Source organism: Colletes latitarsis, chromosome 3, assembly GCF_051014445.1.
Source record: "Colletes latitarsis isolate SP2378_abdomen chromosome 3, iyColLati1, whole genome shotgun sequence".
NCBI lineage: Eukaryota > Metazoa > Arthropoda > Insecta > Hymenoptera > Colletidae > Colletes > Colletes latitarsis.
Genome location: NC_135136.1, coordinates 42,638,661 through 42,658,020, shown reverse-complemented (window position 1 = coordinate 42,658,020; position 19,360 = coordinate 42,638,661). Strand labels below are relative to the sequence as shown.

Sequence of the window (19,360 nt, the reverse complement as noted above, 5' to 3'; positions counted from 1 at the left end):
ATAACAGTCATGTGTAGATAAAGTTCCTTTTAAATTGTATGAGTAGATAAATTATTCTTCCAGTGTTTCCCAATTTTCCAAAACTTATGAAAGAAAATATATTGTTTCATCATATATTTCATACTAAACGAATATTGATTGCAATAGTAATTATATGAAATTAGGCTATAACTTATTATAGGTATTTGTAAATTGCATTGTTGTTTTAGATTTCAAAAGAAAAGAGAATCGAGTAAAATAAGTTCGTAATAAAAATGTTTAATAAAACTTTTATGTAACATAATAAAAGCATAAAGATATGCAAAAGTGCTGCCGTAGATTGATTTCGACAAGTAACCGATTGTGAATGTTAACAAATAAAAAGAAACGATGTATAGATCGTCAAGTCCTTTGATTTACAAAATATCATTAAGTAATTTATGGTATACTTTCTACAAAATTAGCAAAATTACCTATTAAATTGATAAGCAAAGATAAAATGAATAAATATCATAGAAATCACATTTGTTTATCGTGAGCAGATATATAGATACTATTTATCTTTGTCTAGGAATCGTTTCGTGATAGGTATATACGTTTCTGTAAATCGGAATTGCTGATTGATCTAATAAGGTTGTCTGTAATTTGAAATGAAGAATATAGAAAGAAAAGTTATTGTAGTGCCAAGCACAGAAGTTGGGAGACGCTGCCATGCACAGAAGCAAACAACTGTGAATCACGCAAAAGAGGAGAGGGTATAATATAGTGTTGGATAGAGATGATAGAATATAGGGAAGAGAAAACGGTTTCTTCAGTCTGAAGTGATACAAAGTACGTCGTGGACGTTGGACGCTGTCTTTAAAAACTTTCAATCAATCAAATTAAGTAAGTAGACCAAAAATACTTTGCGTTACCAATGACAATTGTATCGAGGACAATCAAGCAGGTTTTGTCATTATTATTTTTTCCTACGTGACGTAATTTTATAATTATACGAATTATTATTCCTTTTGTTCTTTTAGCTATGTATGCAAGTATGAAACACGGAAAAAGAATCTTTGTGTTGTTTTTCTTTTTGACTAATCCGTATCTTTTGTTGAAATACAAGATATCGTACCATTAGCAACGATTGCTTTTATGCGGAGAGATCAAATTACTTTCGTTAATCATAATGTAGTAATTGTGCTTTGTTTGAAGCTAATTGGAAATAAAGAAAACAATCCTTTGTGTTTCACATTCAATAGACCCATATGTTTCTTTATTTAGGAATATCTGATACGGAAATATTAACTGCGATGCGAAGTTTAAAACAAATGCGAACTAGATGTGTCACAACGACTTTGTTCTCATGATTTACGTGATATATCGAGGCGAACAATGGTTTCAATGTCACAAAATAAAATTGTTGTGACTGTTGCGTTCCGTTATTTTTAATTGTACAATTTAAAAAGTGTAATTTTAACAATAAATTCCTTCAGAATTGTCACAAAAAAAACGAATGTTAAAAGAGATGTTTATTAAAGAAAATTTACTTTTGTATATTCTTCCAGATATAATATAGAAATCATGAAGATATTATTACTTTTAATTATGGCAACATTTGCCACCACACAAGCAGTTTCTTTTTATGAATTATTCAAAGAAGAATGGACAACCTTTAAGGTATGTAAATTGTTTGCATCATTATCTTTGTGTAATAAACATCAATAATAGGATTTATAATGTTAATATTTATTCTGTGTCACAGTTATCCTACATAAAATATTAGAAGTCTTTATGTATGTCAATATATCAGTTATAGATTAAGTTTGACCTTTATTATTGTGTACATTTATGTACTGATAATGAAGGTGATTCTTATTTTATATATAATAACTTAATGTTGTGAAACATTGATTTAAATTGTATTTACAAAAACAGTAATTTAATTTTGAATTAAGGAATCATTTATAAAATTTCTTATCTCAGTATTTTTTTATAAAAAGAACTACTTCATCTTGTTAATAATTACTAGATGGAACATAACAAAGAGTACAAATCTGATATAGAAGAAAAGTTCAGAATGAAGATATTTTTGGATAACAAACACAAAATTGCTAAGCACAATGGCTATTTTGAAATGAAGAAAGTTTCCTACAAACTAAAGATGAACAAATATGGAGACATGGTAAGTTTTATTTTCAAAATTTCTTTAAATATGTTATATTTTTTATTTATTGTCTTTTATTATTTTATCTTTAGCTTCATCATGAAATTGTGAACGTATTAAATGGTTTCAACAAATCCATAAATGCTCGATTGAGATCTGAAAGGCCACCTGTAGGTGCTACATTTATTGAACCAGCAAATGTGGTGTTACCAGAGTCGATAGATTGGAGAGAAAATGGAGCTGTTACTCCTGTTAAAGATCAGGGTCACTGTGGTTCTTGTTGGTCATTTTCTGCTGTAAGTTCTACATTTTTGTTCTGTTATTGCATTTTTATGTTAATATTCTCTTTTCTAAGAATAAATTTCAATTATAGACTGGAGCTTTAGAAGGACAACATTTCCGACAGACAGGAGTCCTAATTTCTTTGAGTGAACAAAACTTAATCGATTGTTCTGTTAAATATGGTAATAATGGATGCCAAGGAGGAATGATGGATCAAGCTTTCCAATATATTAAAGCCAATAAGGGTATTGATACGGAAATAACTTATCCATATGAAGGTGAAGATGATCAATGCAGGTAACTTTATCCCAAACTATAAGTTTGCACATTTAGTACTTGAGTGATGCTGTATTTTATTATTTCTTAAATTATAGATATAACCCAAAGGACAACGGTGCCTCTGATGTTGGTTTTGTAGACATTCCTCAAGGAGATGAAAAGAAACTCAAAGCAGCAATTGCTACTGTAGGACCAGTTTCTGTTGCTATCGACGCTTCACATTCTTCCTTCCAGTTTTATTCTGAAGGTTTGCTTATTTACTACTAGAAACATGATAATTATGGAAATGTGTGAAACATCATGATTATGTATAAATGTACAAATTTATAGGCGTTTATTACGAACCCCAATGTTCTCCGGATAACTTGGATCATGGTGTCCTAGCGGTGGGATACGGAACTGACGAAGACGGTCAAGACTACTGGTTGGTGAAAAACAGCTGGGGGGAAACATGGGGTGATAAAGGATATATCAAGATTGCTAGGAATAAAGACAACCATTGTGGTATCGCTAGCGATGCCAGTTATCCCCTTGTTGGAAATGAAAAGTAATTTAAAACTTTCTAGATATCAATGATAAACTAGAAGTCCACAGAATGAAAATGAACAAGTATAATTATATCTAATAATAAGTTTCATTTAAAGGTGATAAGAAATATTTGAATGTAATGTAATTAAGATTTTCCTTGTACAATGAAAAAAGAAATATATATTTTGTAAATATATAAATTAGTTTTATTAACAATATCCCTTTGTTTCTTTCGAGGAAAATAAATTTTGGATGTATTCGTTATTGACCGTTTGGTGAATGTATCAAATTTCCAAGCATAAGATGGATGGTGTTGGGTTGGTGTCTTATAAGAGACGTAAACGGTTAGAATATGGAACATTATGGCATTAATATATGTATATTGAAAAATATAATCTTATAATATTTAACAATTATTTCCGGTCAAAATATTGTGATTGCGTATATCGATATCGTTCAAGATTCATTTCATTAACGACTAATTCCAAGAATAATTGTAAACATAACCTAATAAGAAAGTTTTGAATTTTGCGACAACGTCATGCATTCGACAATTTGAGTAAATGAGTATGTTTTAAAATATTATGAACGTGAATATCTTGGAAACTTGATGTTTGTATATTGTGTTAAATAATTTTAAATCGAATTTCTTTTCTCGTGCATTTGTTTGTATAGTTGCACAAAATAATGATTTTTAATATATTTGAATAAAATTGTTGACTTTCTGGCACATTGAATTTCATTTTTTTAAAAATATATTTATTTATTTTTTTATAGCTAATTACAAACAATGGGGGAATTAAATGTGTGTTTTCAAATAGACACCGACAATCGTGAAAATTTTCCATCTGCAGTTGCTTTTCGAACTTTCAAAAATCAAAGAGATTCGTTTTATGAAATATTTAGAATATGGGAAGAGAACCATACAAGGCCAGGATGGATATTTCAGATAGCTTTGGGAAGTAAAATACAAAGTATGTTGACATTGCATAATGATGCTGTAAATTACTATCATTTTGCAAGATTATTTAAGTCTCAACTTTTAATTTCCTGCATACAAAATAGACAACAGGTTGGTCTTAATATTTATGTTGTTTATCTAGATATTATTTATTTCTTTCTAATTTATTTTCTTATTATTTTTAGGTAGAAGTGGATGATGACGAAAGTATAAGTTTCTTAAAAGCTTTGAAACATGTAAATCCAAAAAAGTTAAATCAACTTCAAAAACGATTAGTAACTCCACAGCCCTCCAAAAATCAAATTATGGGACCATCTTTTCCAGGAGTGCAAGAATTTTTTAAAGATTTTATACTGTTTGCTTTTAATCCAATTTTTTACGTACATTTAGAAAATTGTTTGGTTCATGAAATAATGGAATTAAATGATACTCAATTTAATGGCAGTGAAATAGAAGATTCAGGTATTAATATACTTTGTAATATGAAGTATCAGTTGTATATGTACAGTAATGCCCACATAAGTGACCGCATTTTTGCCCACGTAAATGTCCGTGATTCCCCACCAATTCTTAGAAGCCAAAAGGCTTCGAACATCGAGTGTGTCGAACGTAACCTGACGCCAGTCGTTATCGATGTATTGTATACATGGTTTCGGGTGCCAGCTATTGTATCTCACTCGCACTTATCCTCTTTCCTTATCTCCGTTGAATTCTGAGAAGTAACCATGCCTATATAAATTACCGCGGCCGGTCCCGAGCGCGGTCACTTATGTGGGCACTACTGTATATGTTGCTGATAGATTAATATAATTTATTTGTTTCAGAAGCAACAGCTGATGAGCAAACACAACAAAATTTTACCACCTGTTTATTTAGTTTGCGCCTTCTAGCAAAAGTATTAGGTCTTGTTGTATCTTTACCATATAGGTCAGATTCAAATAATTTTAAAGAGTTAATAGCAACCCAAGTGGAAGTAAGAAGTAAAGTAAGCAATACACTCTGCATGTAGTTAAGTGCAAGGAGTTTGATATGTCATTGAACCTTGCGTCAATAACTGGATACACGGGTACTCTTTTCCATCTTATCTGATTTATCCAAATAGGACGCTTGAGGTACCCGGGTGTCCCGGTTATTGAATAGTCGTGAACATTTTGGCTATTGACATAAGGATAATTAATATTACGTTTTTTATTCAGGTTTTACCAGTAATAAATTTACATCTTTGCTTGCATAATGCAATAGCATTAGGAAAATTATCATTGGCTGTACCTTGGATAGCAAAATATTTGGCTATGATGGATATTGTATCTCTTCGGTTACCGCATTATACGCAAATTTTGGAACTTTTATATTATATTTATAAAGCCGTAAATCATTCTGATTTTACGGCGCCTGATAGTCCTATCTCTCGACAAACGGCAATTCTTTTGAAACGTACTTTAGGTTGGTTATTTGAATTACCAAATTTCCCAAAAGATTTGTATCCCACTTGGCAAAAGACGTATAAAGTTAAAGAATTGCAAAGTCTTCAACAACTTGACAAACTGTATGTGCAAAAGAATGCTTTATTAGGAGAATCTGTAGTGCCAGTTACATCCACCAAATATAGTTTGGACAAATTAGATATTATTAATGAAAGAACGTTGCGTATATGCTGTCCTGTGGTCGAAGTAAACGTTGCTGTAACAAATTCCAATGAGAAAATGAATCACTACTGTTCGAATAAACATATTACACTTGTTTCTAGTCAGCTTCATAAGTCTGCCAGAAGTGCAGGTGTAAAGCATTTAGAGGTAAAGTTATTAATTATTAGAGATATTTCATAAAAAGTACTATATCTTTTACGTTTCAACAGTTGCAATTAGAGGAAGCATTTTTTCACGGACAACCGGCATCTACACGAAAAACTGTTGACTTTGTGTCCGAACGAGTCGCCTCGACTTGTGTTAAGCATATATGTAACACATTACTAATGTCCTCTAGAGAAACGAATTTGAATAATTTTAGAAAAGTTTTAAAAAAGAAGCAAAGCGAAAGGCAATCGGAAAAATTAGAAGAACCATTAGTTAACGATGTTACAGATTTCGAAGTAATATCTATATATTTTAAATAAGTTGATTTTGAAGTTGCGCAAAGATTGGTTTCAAAAATTAATTATTATTTTTACAGATATCTCTAGCAAGTGATATGAATACCTTTGCTACAAATATGTCTAAAGAATTGAAGGACAAATGCGAAACGCTTATACCGACGATTTGCGAAACACGCGTAGCTAATTCTATAGAATCTCTTTTGGCGGAAGATTCTTTGGCATCCGTGAAAGATATGTGTATTAAAATTGCAACAAGATTGGCTACAGAACGAATACATCAGTGGATACAGTCCCACATAATGGGCGGCTCGTTGTTTAGAAAAGACATGGAACTCGAATTAAATAGATTTTTGAAGAATAACATACCATTGCATTCTGTTCAAGAAAAGAAGCATAATCCGAATGCTATCAGTCCAACAACCATTACGGACTATTTGAGAGTAAATATCTATCTGTTTCATGCACCGTGTAGAGACATTAAAATAATAATTCATCCTATCGCAATTTTTTTTAGGAATTCATGTGGAATATACTTGATAATGCTGGAGCCTCTTTAACGATAACATCGGTGTCGACCATATTAGATAATTTATATCAAACTTTGAACGAAAGAGCCGATCTTGTAGTAGGTCCCGAGAAAGTTTTGTATTCTCTTAGTATGGATTTTGCTTTGTTTTTAGGTAACACTCTATTAATGTACAATAATTTGACATTATATTGTTAATGATATGCGTCACGAATAATTTTATATGTTTACAGTCGCTTATCGAAGCGATCTCCTCACGTCGAACATTCAAGAAAAGTTTATAAAGATATGGGCGATGGATCGTTGGAAAGTTTTGGAATTGGATTCTCCTATACATAGAATATTCAGTCCTAGAAATATCATGCTGTTAGCTCAATCAGATAAGGAGGAGGTATGGTCGTTTCTTGGAAAATTTATTAAAAAATTAATTGCAAAGGATATTTTAGATATCGACAGTCTTAGCGATCAATGTGTTGCTTTACTTAGGCAAGATTGGCCCGTGGTAAATATTTGTTTTCGTGTATTCCGTAAAAATTAATTACAGAAATTTTTGTATGGAACTATTGACAACGTCTTTTTTACTTTTGTAGTCGATATTGAAACATCTATCAGGGTGTTTAACGGAAGCTATAAGAGACTTTAGAGCATCAGACGAAACAACAGAGAAAGTAAAATATCTACTTGGATGGATAGCGGAGACGTATCATGAGATGGAATTTTCCAACGATTATAGTCTCGTGGACTGATCATCTATCTAACAGCTGTATCTTCCTCAAGGATTAGCATATTGTATAAATTATACAATTTTTATCTTAGACATGTAAATTGTTGTAAATTAATTAGTCTAATGACAGAGGCGTGTATTCGATGCACTAACTTCGAAAATTGTTATTACAATACGTAGTTGTAAATTGACATAACAAATTTAAATTTATTTTAAATTGTCTAATAGACCCCAAATTCTAAATAATTTGTCGCATTTTGGATACATTTTTAAGCACTTAAAATTTGACGGGTTTTATAGTAGCACTGTATATGAATTGTATCGAGAAAATGTTAAATATTTGCTCATTTATTGTATGTATAAATCTGCACAGATTTGAAGTTCAACTAACTTTTTAGATTTAACATTACTTGTATATTTACAGTTGACTGTTGCGTTTTATTCCATCGAATACATATTTTATAGTTACGAACGAGATTTTAATTTTTTTTTATGTACAAAACATATAATAAACAAAGATTTGTTTTTTAACTGTTTGCAAGGTTTATATTGGTTTACCCATTTATCGTTCGAAGATATAATCGTTTGGAGATTTTAGCGAACAATATCGGACCTTTTTACGGGGTGTTTCTCACTTTACGGGATAAACCAACAACTTATAAAACATTCTTAGATTTTCTAAATATTCTTCACCAAAATACGCGGAGTTTGCATTTTGAAACATTAAAATCGTCCAATCCCTTCAGGAGTTATGATGTTTTAAACATACGTATTTTTAGGGTAACGTTTCTGGCCACATATATTTTCGGTAAAGAATTTTTTTCTCGAAAATGCGAAGGATTTCGGGGGTATGTCTAATGACCAAAAATGATTTTATTTGACCCCCGTAACCAAAAATAATTTTTCCAAGACGATTTGAAATTTTTTTTTCGCCGAAAAATTTAAGGGGAATAGGTGTACGCCTAGTCAGACAATATGTTTTCGGTGAGGAATTTTTTTCTCGAAAGTGCGTAGGAATTCGGGGATATGTCTATTCACCAAAAATGATTGTAATTGACCCCTGCAACTAAAAATATTTTTTTTAGAATGATTTGAAAATTTTTAATTTCACCGAAAAGTTTCAGCACCTACTCGAATTTTTTTCTCGAAAGTACGTAGGAATTCGTGGGTATGTCTATTCACCAAAAATGATTGTAATTGATCCCTGCAACTAAAAATATTTTTTTTAGAATGATTTGAAATTTTTTAATTTCAGTACCTATCCCCTCTCGATTTTTCTTAAAAATCTGTTTTTCATTTTTAATAAATTTGTTTGGTGCTTGTCTTTTATAAGAAGAGGACGCTAAAATCATCTCCGAATTTTCAGGTCGGTATGGCAGTCAGATTGGGCCACGAAAGTCCATAAGGTGTAAGGTCTATTCGTATACCTTGTCTGTGGTTTAAAGCATAGACTGTTACTTTCTTCCTTTTTTATAAATAAAGCCATTTTTTTTTTTCTAAATTACAGAAAAAGAAACTTTAGCTTTTTATCAAATGTATGATTTCATTTCCATTTAAGTCATACAAATATTTGAGTTCCTGTATAGCGATTTTTTACAAGGGGCGCAAGTTCGTTATCTGTTTGCTTATTTACATTAATCGTAGATAAAACATATTATATTTTACTATCGTTCAAATATTACGTTACAGCGAACATAAAACGATACACGATTGTCACGTTGCATAACATTCGATTCGTATAATGTTTTTTGCCCGAATCTTTGTTCTTCGTAGTTAATTGTTCGAGTATGTGCGCGGTATTGGATGCGCAAACGACTTGAGCGCGAACAAATTTTCTCGCAGTTCAGCGCCGTTGCTCCATCGGTTCGCATGTGTCGTTTATCTTCCGTGTCATTTTGACGAACAAAAGTGTCGATGACCACGCGTTTAATACTCTCTCGCTCCTTCGCGTAAGATTATTATTTTCGACGTGTATTCACATTTTATAAGACTGGGCAATGTGAAGTTGGTTCGCAGGAACTTTCTTCTACTTTAAACGAATGCGAGTATTTATTTCATTTTCGTTGGTTTCGTGCAACGAATCATTTTTTCTCGTAATTGTTCTCCAATCTACGGTTTGAACGTCCACCGGCACCATCGGTCAAAACAATAACAAACTAAATTTTGTTTATCGTTGTTTCCGTTATATCGATCGCGTCGACGCGAACGTGGATCGAGTTTAAGAAAACGAAGATACGGCATCTTTGATAGGGAAATCTGTTTCCCTTTTGACGAATAAACATTTCGATTAATTTTATATTTTGCAGTGATCGTCGATCGAGAATTTAGTCGACCGACGATTACAGTAATAGTCGTGCATATTTTAGTTGATTCAGTGACTATCGAGGGAAAACGAAAACGAAAACGAAAGCGATCGTGCATTGCGTTTGCTTTGGTCGCGAGATCGATCGCGAGACCGACCGACTGGTGTCCAAGTCCGAGGGCGTCGCGACGGCGAGCACGTTGTCGAGAGAATGTCGGCGTGCCGTTGCAAACGAGAAACACGCAACGACGCCATCGGTTGTTCCCTTTTTTTCAAGGCCGCCATTTAATTTCCGATTTAAAGACACGCGATCGCCTTCCTCCCATCACCAAGCACGTGTTCGTTAGCACGTGGCTTCGAAGAAGATGTGAAACGGTTCACGGTATCTTATTGTTCTCGTGACGACGGGCTGTCCGAAAATTATTCGGCAAATTGAAAATTTCCTTGCTTCTTATGGTGAGTATCTTATTCGATGCGTTGCACAATATTTGAAAATATTCACAATTCACTCTGTTTCATTAGCTCGAGTTCTTATTATTTCTAATGTATCTTATACGTATACTAAAAGAAAGAGCGCGGACAGATATTTTACGCGAAACAACAAAATTGATATTTGCACGTTTGGTCAATGATAAAACTACGTAGAGCTACGTAAATGTTGTTCTAGATGCAACAAGAATCGAAATACTCATTCGTCGAGAATTTTATTTAAATTCCAACGAAGCGTAACGAATCGTTTTGTTCTTTCGTTTCCATTGCAATCCGGTAAAAAAAAAAGTAACGTCAGGATAGCGTACTTTACGGTCTGAAATGACCACGAGTCGAGGATTAGCGGAACCATTAACGAGCAGAAAAGAGTGTGCATCGGCATCGGGAGTTTATTTGTAAACGGCAACGATCATTCTCGTGAATTGAGCTGGAAATCCGAGGTGATCAGGTCACTACATTTAACCAGTGCCGAATCCATGCGGAAAACTAGATAGAAAAATATACGACGGGGCACGGCTTGTCGATCGTTGGACTCATTTGCGAGCAACGCGATGTTGCGAAAAAGAAAATAATATTCTACAAACTTCTCACGGAGAAAAGAAAAGGATCATTTTTTTTTCTAATATCAAGCTATGTATTTTTTTTTTGAACGGATAATATGCTCTTTCGTACCTTCCATCTAGCTTGTTTCTGCGACGACAGTCGATCGAACGTGTTCGATGAAGTATGCGAACGTGATAAATGTTGAAAGGCGTGAAAATGTCGAAAATGAAAACCGTAGAATTCGCTTGGTTAATGAAAATTACGCGACAGCTAGAAACGTTCTGCATTAGTCGGAATTTTCGTAAGGGAATGCCGCAATTTGCAGCTAGTACCGTTCGCCGCCATTTTGATTCGCCTCTTTACAGGAAATTACCTGGCCTGTTTCAATTTGCACTTGCCATGATACGCGAGACTCGGTCGCAAATTAAATTTTCCCTGGCAGTTATCGGCGAAAAGAATATTAATTTGATTTCTTTTTCGATTCCAATCAATGTTTATGTTTCATTATCGAGAGATTATTGACCGCGAGCATCTTTTATCACTGTGTTATCGATATTTGTCGTCAAGTTGAATTTCAAACGTTTAAACGAAAAATTAAATTATGTTCTCACGCTGCCTTATAAAAGGCTATCGACGATTCAATTATAACGAGAGTACAACATATTCGACTTTTCGAGATATCATGCAAATGAAATAATCTGTTAACTATACCGTGATAGTAACCCAGCAACGTAATAGGAATAAGGTGTGATTTACGAACGCAACGGGGTATAACATCGAAGATCATAAATCTTAATCGACGTTTCACGATCCCTTGGTTGGCTTTTCATAGAAATCATAAATCATAGCTTCGTATGCTGCGCGTGGGTTAATTATTTATATTCGTTCGAGTAATCGAATGATTATACGTAATTACACATCGGAACGAGGGAAATTAGTAAGTATCGAACCGTTTGCTTGTGATCGCAGATGAGAGCGTAGCGAAGAAATGGAGACGCTTTACACGGGAGCGATCCACGGATTCCCTCGATCGAACGGCGGCTCAGCTAATGGAGTTTCCACAGGAATCGCCAGCTCGTTCGATCAGGATGGCGTTTTGAGCCTCATCGTCGTTCTGGGCGGAAGCTTGTCCCTCGTTGCGCTGGTCTTCGCCTTCATTACCTACAGGTAAGTCGAGACAAGTAAATTACCTTCGGTAATAAACCAGCGCAGAGGCAGCCCGGAGAAATGGCTTTTCGTCTTAAACAGTTTTCAACTTGGAGGATAAAATATCAATCGAACAACTTGGACGACTGTTTGCGCGTCCTTCCGCCATTTTCTATCGATTGGCTCATAATTGCGAAATAACTCGATAATCTTTCTACAAATTATGACTTGGATGGAAGTTTCTCGTGATCACCGACACGATTATGAATCGAAGCGAATTACGAAACGAAGCTGACGATCGCTCGTCAATTTCTGTTGTCTCGATTTTAATTAACAAATACAGCGACTCTAAACGCACTCGGTTTCGCAAATCATGGAGAATCAGAGGGCGTTCGAAGATGGAATTTCTTGTCTCTCGAAATTGATCGTCGAACGTATCGGATCGTATGGAATTTAATATCCGACGTTCAGGTTCTGGAAAGGGAAACGGGGAAATCGAGGGAAAGGACATCGATGGTTTATCCAACGTTCGCCGATTTAATTTTGGATTAAATTTTTGTGTATCGAAACTTAATTGATCGAGTCTCGCTTCGTTTTATTTGTTTTTATTTGGCACCGTTAGCGAGCGGCATTCATGGATTTAATACCAGCGCGGCGGCATATAAATTACATATATCTAGCCTACAGATTATACATCAAAGCGGCGAGCTTTGTGTTGCCCGATACTTTAATCCTGTTCGCTTTAGGCCACCGGTAAATCAACTTCACGTTATTCGACTTTCTTGACGAAAATTTCCAGCTCCTTCCAAGTAAAATCTCTTCGAAAAAGAAACGTAAGACCACAGTAACTAATAATTAGCGGCGCGAAAAAGACGCCATTGATCGTAACTAATGGGTTGACTTCGGATCGAACGTATTCTTTCACAGAATCTCTATTTTATCTCGTTTGCTTAAAAAATTCTTGGAATCGTCTTTGTAGAAGAAGAATGGGTAGAAATTTTATGTACTCTACGCCGGAAATTGAAGGGAAATGGAAAAGCATGGCTTCCTTTCTTTCTTCTTCAATATTGGTCATCGTTAATTCTCTCGCTTTCGAACAATCTGGTCGTAATACTCGTCACTGGATGTCAACAAGAATGTGCCATCTTTTTATCCGGGAGTGTATTTGTTTGTGAAAATATTGGAAAATTAAAGAGAACCGCGTGCATCGAGTTTGTTCGAAGCCCACTTGCAAACGGTTACGATAATAAAACCGCCTTTCCTTTGTTTGAGTTCGTACTTGAATCTACTATCTCTTGCGTCTCGGTCGATCGATGAATTTCGAGTACTGCCAGGAATAATACCGATCGCTTTTGTTCCCAGAAATCATCCACCTTAACTACGTACATCGAAGGCATCCATTTTCTTAGAAGAAGAGCTCGTCAAGCTCGCCCGAACTCATCGATTTTGTTCACATTTCTTTTCGCCAATGCTTCTTATGTACAAAGATATTTGATATTAAATTTTTTCATTTCTCTATAATACAAGAGTTACGCTTGACTGACTTTCTCATCAATTTTTTTCTAAATCATTTTTTTAACAAACTGCCCCAAAAGTAAATCCTTCGGATCACTTTGCCAAAGCACAGATGGTCTTTTATTGTTTGTCATCGACGGGCTTTTCACAGTATTCCTGCGAGGCAGAATCTTGGAAATTTTCAGGACGAGAGATATTCTTCTTTGATACCTCGTAAGAGCTATATCAAAGCTTCCGTAAGGTACATGGAATACAACGTAACTAGAGGCAATTAACTATTTTTAAAGAAAAGAACATGCAGACGCGATCGAAACCCAAGAGAAAAATGGCGCGCGATAACGCCTAGATTGGATTATACGAAGCAAATTAATATTAGATTATTTAATTGCCCCAAAGAAGATCCGATTCATCTATATAATTGTAACTATTCTTTGTAATTGAGAAACATGTGGGCATTGTGTAATTCGAAAAGCGTCGTTAAACGTTGGATAAATTTCCGGGCAAACCGTGAACGTTGTTTCGATATTTAACCGTTTCCCGTTATCGCGATCGATTCTCTCGTTTCGCCGGGCATTTTCAGCGATGTATCAATTGCAATTAGCCGCGAACAATTTCGAGCGTAACGTTTGACGAGAAAGGTACCTTGCATATATGTACATACATGTATACATATAGACAGAAGAGCCGCATAATGAGAGAAACAATCGAGGAAAGCAACCGTGTCGGTGTATTAAATGTGGAATCGAACAATTGCGAGTTAATAAGTTCTTTCAAACATGTTATCGCGAGCTATTCAATTATCGTATCATCGCGATTCAAATTCTGCGATTGTTCTCGAATATACCCGTTGTTCGCGTGAATATTCAAGCGCAATTTGTTGTTCGCGTAACTCCTTAGCGACCTTACCGATATCTACGATCGAATAATCAACGAAGTTTGCGCGACACTCTGCGAAGAAACAGTCGTTTAAGACTTTATATTTAATTCGTTTTTCCGTAAGGAAATAAATCGTGGGTGTCGCCTCGTTTTTCAAATCGTTTGTACGGATTTTGCATCGAGAATTTGTTTAACTCCCACACGTTTGGAACGCGTAAACAAGATCGATGGTAAAAGTTATTGGGAAAACAAAGTGGGTTCTGCGCAATCCAACGGACGGAAAATATAATATTTCGAAACGAATGGATACTGTACGACAATCGCGAATGTTCAGCTTAGCGATTAGACAGAAATAACGCGGCAAAACGTATGCCTGAACCACACCTTTGTTGGTGAATGGACGAGACGGGACGGGGCTTGCTGATTTTAACGTAAAGGAATTTCTGACAAGTGTGAGTAATGGATATACATAGATAGGCAGTAAGTTTCCGCGCGTCTACGGTAATCTATCATGAATAATATAATTGACTAATGGCATGATCAAGCGCTCGAGTGAAATTTCGGGAAACTGGGGAAACTTCTTATCGTTGGCAAAGTGTCTCGCGGAAAGTTTCAACTAATTAGGAACGATCGCGTTTCATGAACATCTTATCCCGTAGGCGTCGCTCCAAGTTAATTCATATACCGATCGAAAATCTCGATAATTGAATTTTTACCACGGTCGCGAAGCTTGATGGAAATCGTTTACTTCGTTGACGTCAGTTTACGACTCTGACAGAGATCGTATCGCAAACTTGCCTCATCAACATTGGTACCTTTATCAATACCCAGAAGTTTAAAATTTGTTTGAAAGCTTCGTAGATAGGTTTGCGAGTAATTTGGTGCATCGTGAGACGTGTCCTATTCGGTATGTGTAGTCTCTCGTCGCATCTAGTACTTTGTAAGCACGAATATCGACGTTAATCGAGAGACGCATTGCGTCCAATTAGAGGGCATCGTGGAGGATGGCTGTCTAGAGGCGTCGCGTCGCGTCGAATAGCGTTCAGAGTGTATTAAAGCAACGTTAATTTACAGTCGATGCCATTCGATTCCTATTATTCACGCTTCCTTCTGCGGATAATCACGATTGGACAGACAAGGCTGATAATCCGGCAAATTTCCAAGCGAGCGGCCACATAATTCATACCGGCACATTATTCCGTGTGGCCGGCTGCAATCCCCTTAATCGTCCGTTCAGCTGCCACATTCAACGCGCAGAGAATCGTCCATTCTCTGTTTTCCTGGTCGTGTCAAGATGCAAAAATCATCCCAATTGGATACTCAAGGCCCTCGTTAATCTACAATCGGACTACTATCCAGGCTGCTTCAGAAATACACTCCCTGATCCGTATCGTTTCCCATCGTTCTACACCGTTTCTACGGTAAATTCCCATCGAACGGCGAAGGAAACAATTCGTTTTTGATTCGACGGATCGATTCTGGATCACCTTGGAATTACGGTTTCAATTAGACGAGCGCCAGGCGTAGGATGTGGGTCGTGTCGGTTGGATTATTTTAAAATCCAAAGGAAAACCGTTCCGGTGTGTTACCTGAAAAACTCAACGCGGGAACAAAAAGAGAGGTCGAGTCGAGAGTGTACTTTATCACGCTGCATACGTCATGGAAATCTGGAACGCGGTCCGTGGAGGAGTCGGGGTAGAAAGAAGTCGTCTCGGTTAGGTCCTTCATCCTCCGGAATCGCCGTCATGGTTTTCTTCCATTCCTCCAAGTATTAATATTTCCTTTCAATCCGCCTACGCGGTGCCAGGGCTACGGCTTTTCGACTCCATCGATTGTTTTTCTCACTTTTTTTACGCCCAAAGTAAATTATCATCGTGTTTAAAGGCATAGAGAGACAGGCTTAAAAAATTGGTCCAACGAGATCCGTAGAATAGGAAGAAACGAAAGAATGCTCGGCAATTAAGTGCATTCTGCAGCGTGCCGGGTGGCCACGAAGGGGTAAATAGTGCGAGGGTCGTTTAACTTGATTTTCCCGTTATCCTTAACCAGGTTAAAGTCGCTGTGACGTCCTATGGTCCGGCCAATGTCGTTACGCTCTCGTTACATCCGATAGAATATCGGTCGCCTCAGAAAATTCCATTTCTTCGATCCAAGTATCCTTTAATGGAGTTCGATACGTGTCTAATTTCTATCGCCGAACTGTTCTAAATTTCCATTAATCGAGGAATCGTCGTTTACACGTTTTCTTTGAACATCATCCTACTCTCTAGACACAGGAATGCTATTCCTATAAGATGCTCGAATTAACCATGTATGTATAATTCGATTATTCCTGAGATCCATGTTAGTACGAACGATCGCAGGAAAATGTACGTCCTTGCATTAATTTGACCGAGGGATAGCATTCCGAGTAAATATTCTGATCTATCGTGGCACGCTGAACTCGCCGCAGGATTGATCATCTCGATACCCGTAACGGAAGTTGAACGATGCTTGGCTGCACGCGAACAGACGATTATATAAGCATTTGCCGGCTCTTGTCTTGTTAGTTTCTATATTTTGTGTCTTGAGAGACACGAAGAAATTCCCGTTGCAAATCGTCTTGGAAGCCTAGATTAGTTTCTTAATTCGCTCTTCTATCAACGTATTTTTATCCTCGATACTTTTAAACGAAACACTTGACGTGTTTCTTCGCGTAAAACTCGTCGCGCCGAATAATATTTCCTGAGTAGAGAGATTAAAGGTCGAGGAGCAGGAAATTCCTATACTTTTGTTCTCGGGAAATGGGAACGTTTCGCGTTAGGAAGGTGTGGAATTGTATTATTACAAGTCAAAGATTAGGAATTGTAGCGTATATTTTGCTGGGCAAACGTGACGCGGACAAAGTAAATTCCAGTTTGAACCGCAGCGTCTTTCGAGACCTCTGGCTTTATATTCGCGGCAAACAAACGCGAGTCGAAGTGAAAAGGGCATGATACGGCTCCATTCTGCGTACCTTTGAGGAGAAATATTCCGAAATACTGTAACGTTTCGTCGGTGAATCGTCTTAAGAGACGACGAGAGTTGCTTAGAACAACACCCTCGACGACATTCATAGAAGAACCCTATTTTCAATTAAGATACCAACAATTTTCGTAGATAATAATATTACCGATCGGTCGACGTTGCGTTTCTCAGCAATAATGGAAAGTTATGGTTATTATATTCATGCGTGTACGCGTATAACCATGGTCGTTACCAACGATAATGGTAATGCACCCTATTCTCCGTTCCGTAGCATGTATATTACTCGTCTGTGACCAGATGTCCTAACTACAAATTCATTATACGAGCGAGCTATACAAATTATAACGCGATTCTGCAGTAATTTCGTTCGTCAACCTGCTCGAATCGTTTAACGATAGAATTTATTTCACCGAGACGCTAGAAAGAATAACGTCTGACCATATATCGGGCATTACTACTTGCTAATCGCGGAATACGATAGCGATACATTGTTAACGATTTTTTTTCCAAACAATACAATAAAATCATCCATCTGAAATTTTTAAAAATTTCTAGCTAAACGTTTTCAACCAAAATATTTCGTAAACCACGAGATACAGTTGTATTTTTCTGAAAACCATCGCTTCGCCTGTTGACACAATAACGCAAAAGTAAATAAAAATACCGCGCGATAAATTGCTCGGTAGGAAAAATTTAATTTGAAAAAGGTGTTTTAAACAGGATCGAACGTTTGGTATTATCCGACAGCGATATTGGCCGTCGTGTTGACGTTTCATTTCCGTTGTTATAATTAATTTTTATCTGTTTCCTGTTTCTTCGAGTCTCGAACAGTAATAAAATCTAACAATGTTTTAAAACAAAGAGTAACCTGGGCCTAATTCCAAGCTCAGGTTAAAATGACAGAACTTTTCCAGTCGTATTCCAGTAATTATAGTTTGAAATAGAGTAAATAATAAAGCTGTGTAAAAGTTTCGGCGTGCACGTCTGCAGCACGATACTTTTCGAAAAGTCGAAACTACGTCATAGATAATTAACATATCGAGCAAAGTTTCTCCGGTGTGGCAAGTTGGCGTTTATTTCGAGGGTAAACCAGGGAATAAACGCAGGGTCGTGTACCATTGCAAACGTTGTAGCTGGCATCGGTCGGTGCCTCGAAATAGTCTTTGAGACGAACATTGGTTCGTTTGCAAGTGAAAATAACTATACGTTTGATCACGGTACTCGACGATTCCTTTGCAAGGGTCTTTCGAATTCCGGCAAACACGATACGGCCGGTTGCAGACCGTTAATTGCGTCTCTTTCGAGCATCAGATTAATATCTTTTGCGCTTTTTTCTAATCTTCGTTTCAGCGAATCGAAACTTTCAAACGTAAATTTTAAACTTTCTAGTTTGCAGTGGCTGTTGCTCGTGAGTTTCAGAGTCACGAGCGCTTCCATCTCGACGATAAATTTCAATTCGTTATTCGCGAATAAAATTTAGCAAAATTGTTCGACTCTCCGTCGAGCGAGTAATCACGAATCCGTATTATCCTTGCAGCATTCTGTTTGAAATTTCACCGTTGTCTAAAATCAATAATTAAATTCGGACGGAAGACAAGGTCGCGAGCCTGTTTCCGCATAATAATAGCGTGCCAGAAACTCCAGGTACGCATGCTGTATAATTCTGGGAGAATTTCTATTTCGACTTAATTTGACTAATTTAACGCTGCTCGGTTCGTCTGGGTCAGCCAGCCCCAAAGGAGACATTTCCCGGCAATCGGAGAAATTTCACGTAATTTCCAGATAGCTAGCAAATAAATCCCACATCGGCGGATTTGCGGCTGAACTTTCCGTTCCTTTTAATCGACTCGCCTCGATTGCATCGCCGTGGATGCAATGAAATTAACTGTCGTTCGCGTTTTCCAAAAGATCCGACGCTCCCTTCGTTATGATTATCCAAATGTTATATCGTACGTACGATATA

The 19,360-nt window shown here is 36.4% G+C and overlaps 3 protein-coding genes across 9 annotated transcripts in view; all 3 read left to right on the top strand.

Moving 5' to 3' along the window:
• The first annotated feature begins 709 nt into the window (after positions 1-709).
• On the top strand, positions 710-3,417 carry Ctsl1 (cathepsin L). Its single transcript, XM_076784382.1, has 7 exons — positions 710-864; positions 1,530-1,641; positions 1,994-2,146; positions 2,221-2,424; positions 2,502-2,707; positions 2,785-2,936; positions 3,020-3,417. The coding sequence occupies exons 2-7, from the start codon at positions 1,546-1,548 to the stop codon at positions 3,238-3,240; spliced, it is 1,032 nt and encodes a 343-aa protein (XP_076640497.1). The 5' UTR covers positions 710-864; positions 1,530-1,545; the 3' UTR covers positions 3,241-3,417.
• An 87-nt stretch (positions 3,418-3,504) lies between these two features.
• Dlt (codanin-1 like protein dlt) lies at positions 3,505-8,036 on the top strand. 7 transcript variants are annotated; one of them, XM_076784380.1, is made up of 11 exons: positions 3,505-3,829; positions 3,995-4,289; positions 4,364-4,640; positions 5,003-5,163; positions 5,375-5,971; positions 6,034-6,267; positions 6,348-6,710; positions 6,785-6,950; positions 7,030-7,187; positions 7,243-7,298; positions 7,387-7,521. In XM_076784380.1, the coding sequence occupies exons 2-11, from the start codon at positions 4,008-4,010 to the stop codon at positions 7,394-7,396; spliced, it is 2,304 nt and encodes a 767-aa protein (XP_076640495.1). In that variant the 5' UTR covers positions 3,505-3,829; positions 3,995-4,007; the 3' UTR covers positions 7,397-7,521. The 7 variants fall into 7 exon arrangements, with proteins under 7 accessions (XP_076640495.1, XP_076640494.1, XP_076640491.1 ...); XM_076784379.1 differs by having other exon boundaries at positions 3,506-3,829; positions 5,006-5,163; positions 7,030-7,298; positions 7,387-8,036; XM_076784376.1 differs by having other exon boundaries at positions 3,511-3,784; positions 7,030-7,298; positions 7,387-8,036.
• A 1,309-nt stretch (positions 8,037-9,345) lies between these two features.
• The window catches only part of LOC143340450 (adhesion G protein-coupled receptor E3), a 38,554-nt gene continuing 28,539 nt past the window's right edge, over positions 9,346-19,360 (top strand). Inside the window, exons 1-2 of the mRNA XM_076762398.1 lie at positions 9,346-10,278; positions 11,824-12,021. Coding sequence (XP_076618513.1) covers positions 11,843-12,021 — 179 coding nt within the window. The 5' untranslated portion in view covers positions 9,346-10,278; positions 11,824-11,842. The remainder of the gene's footprint in view (positions 10,279-11,823; positions 12,022-19,360) is intronic.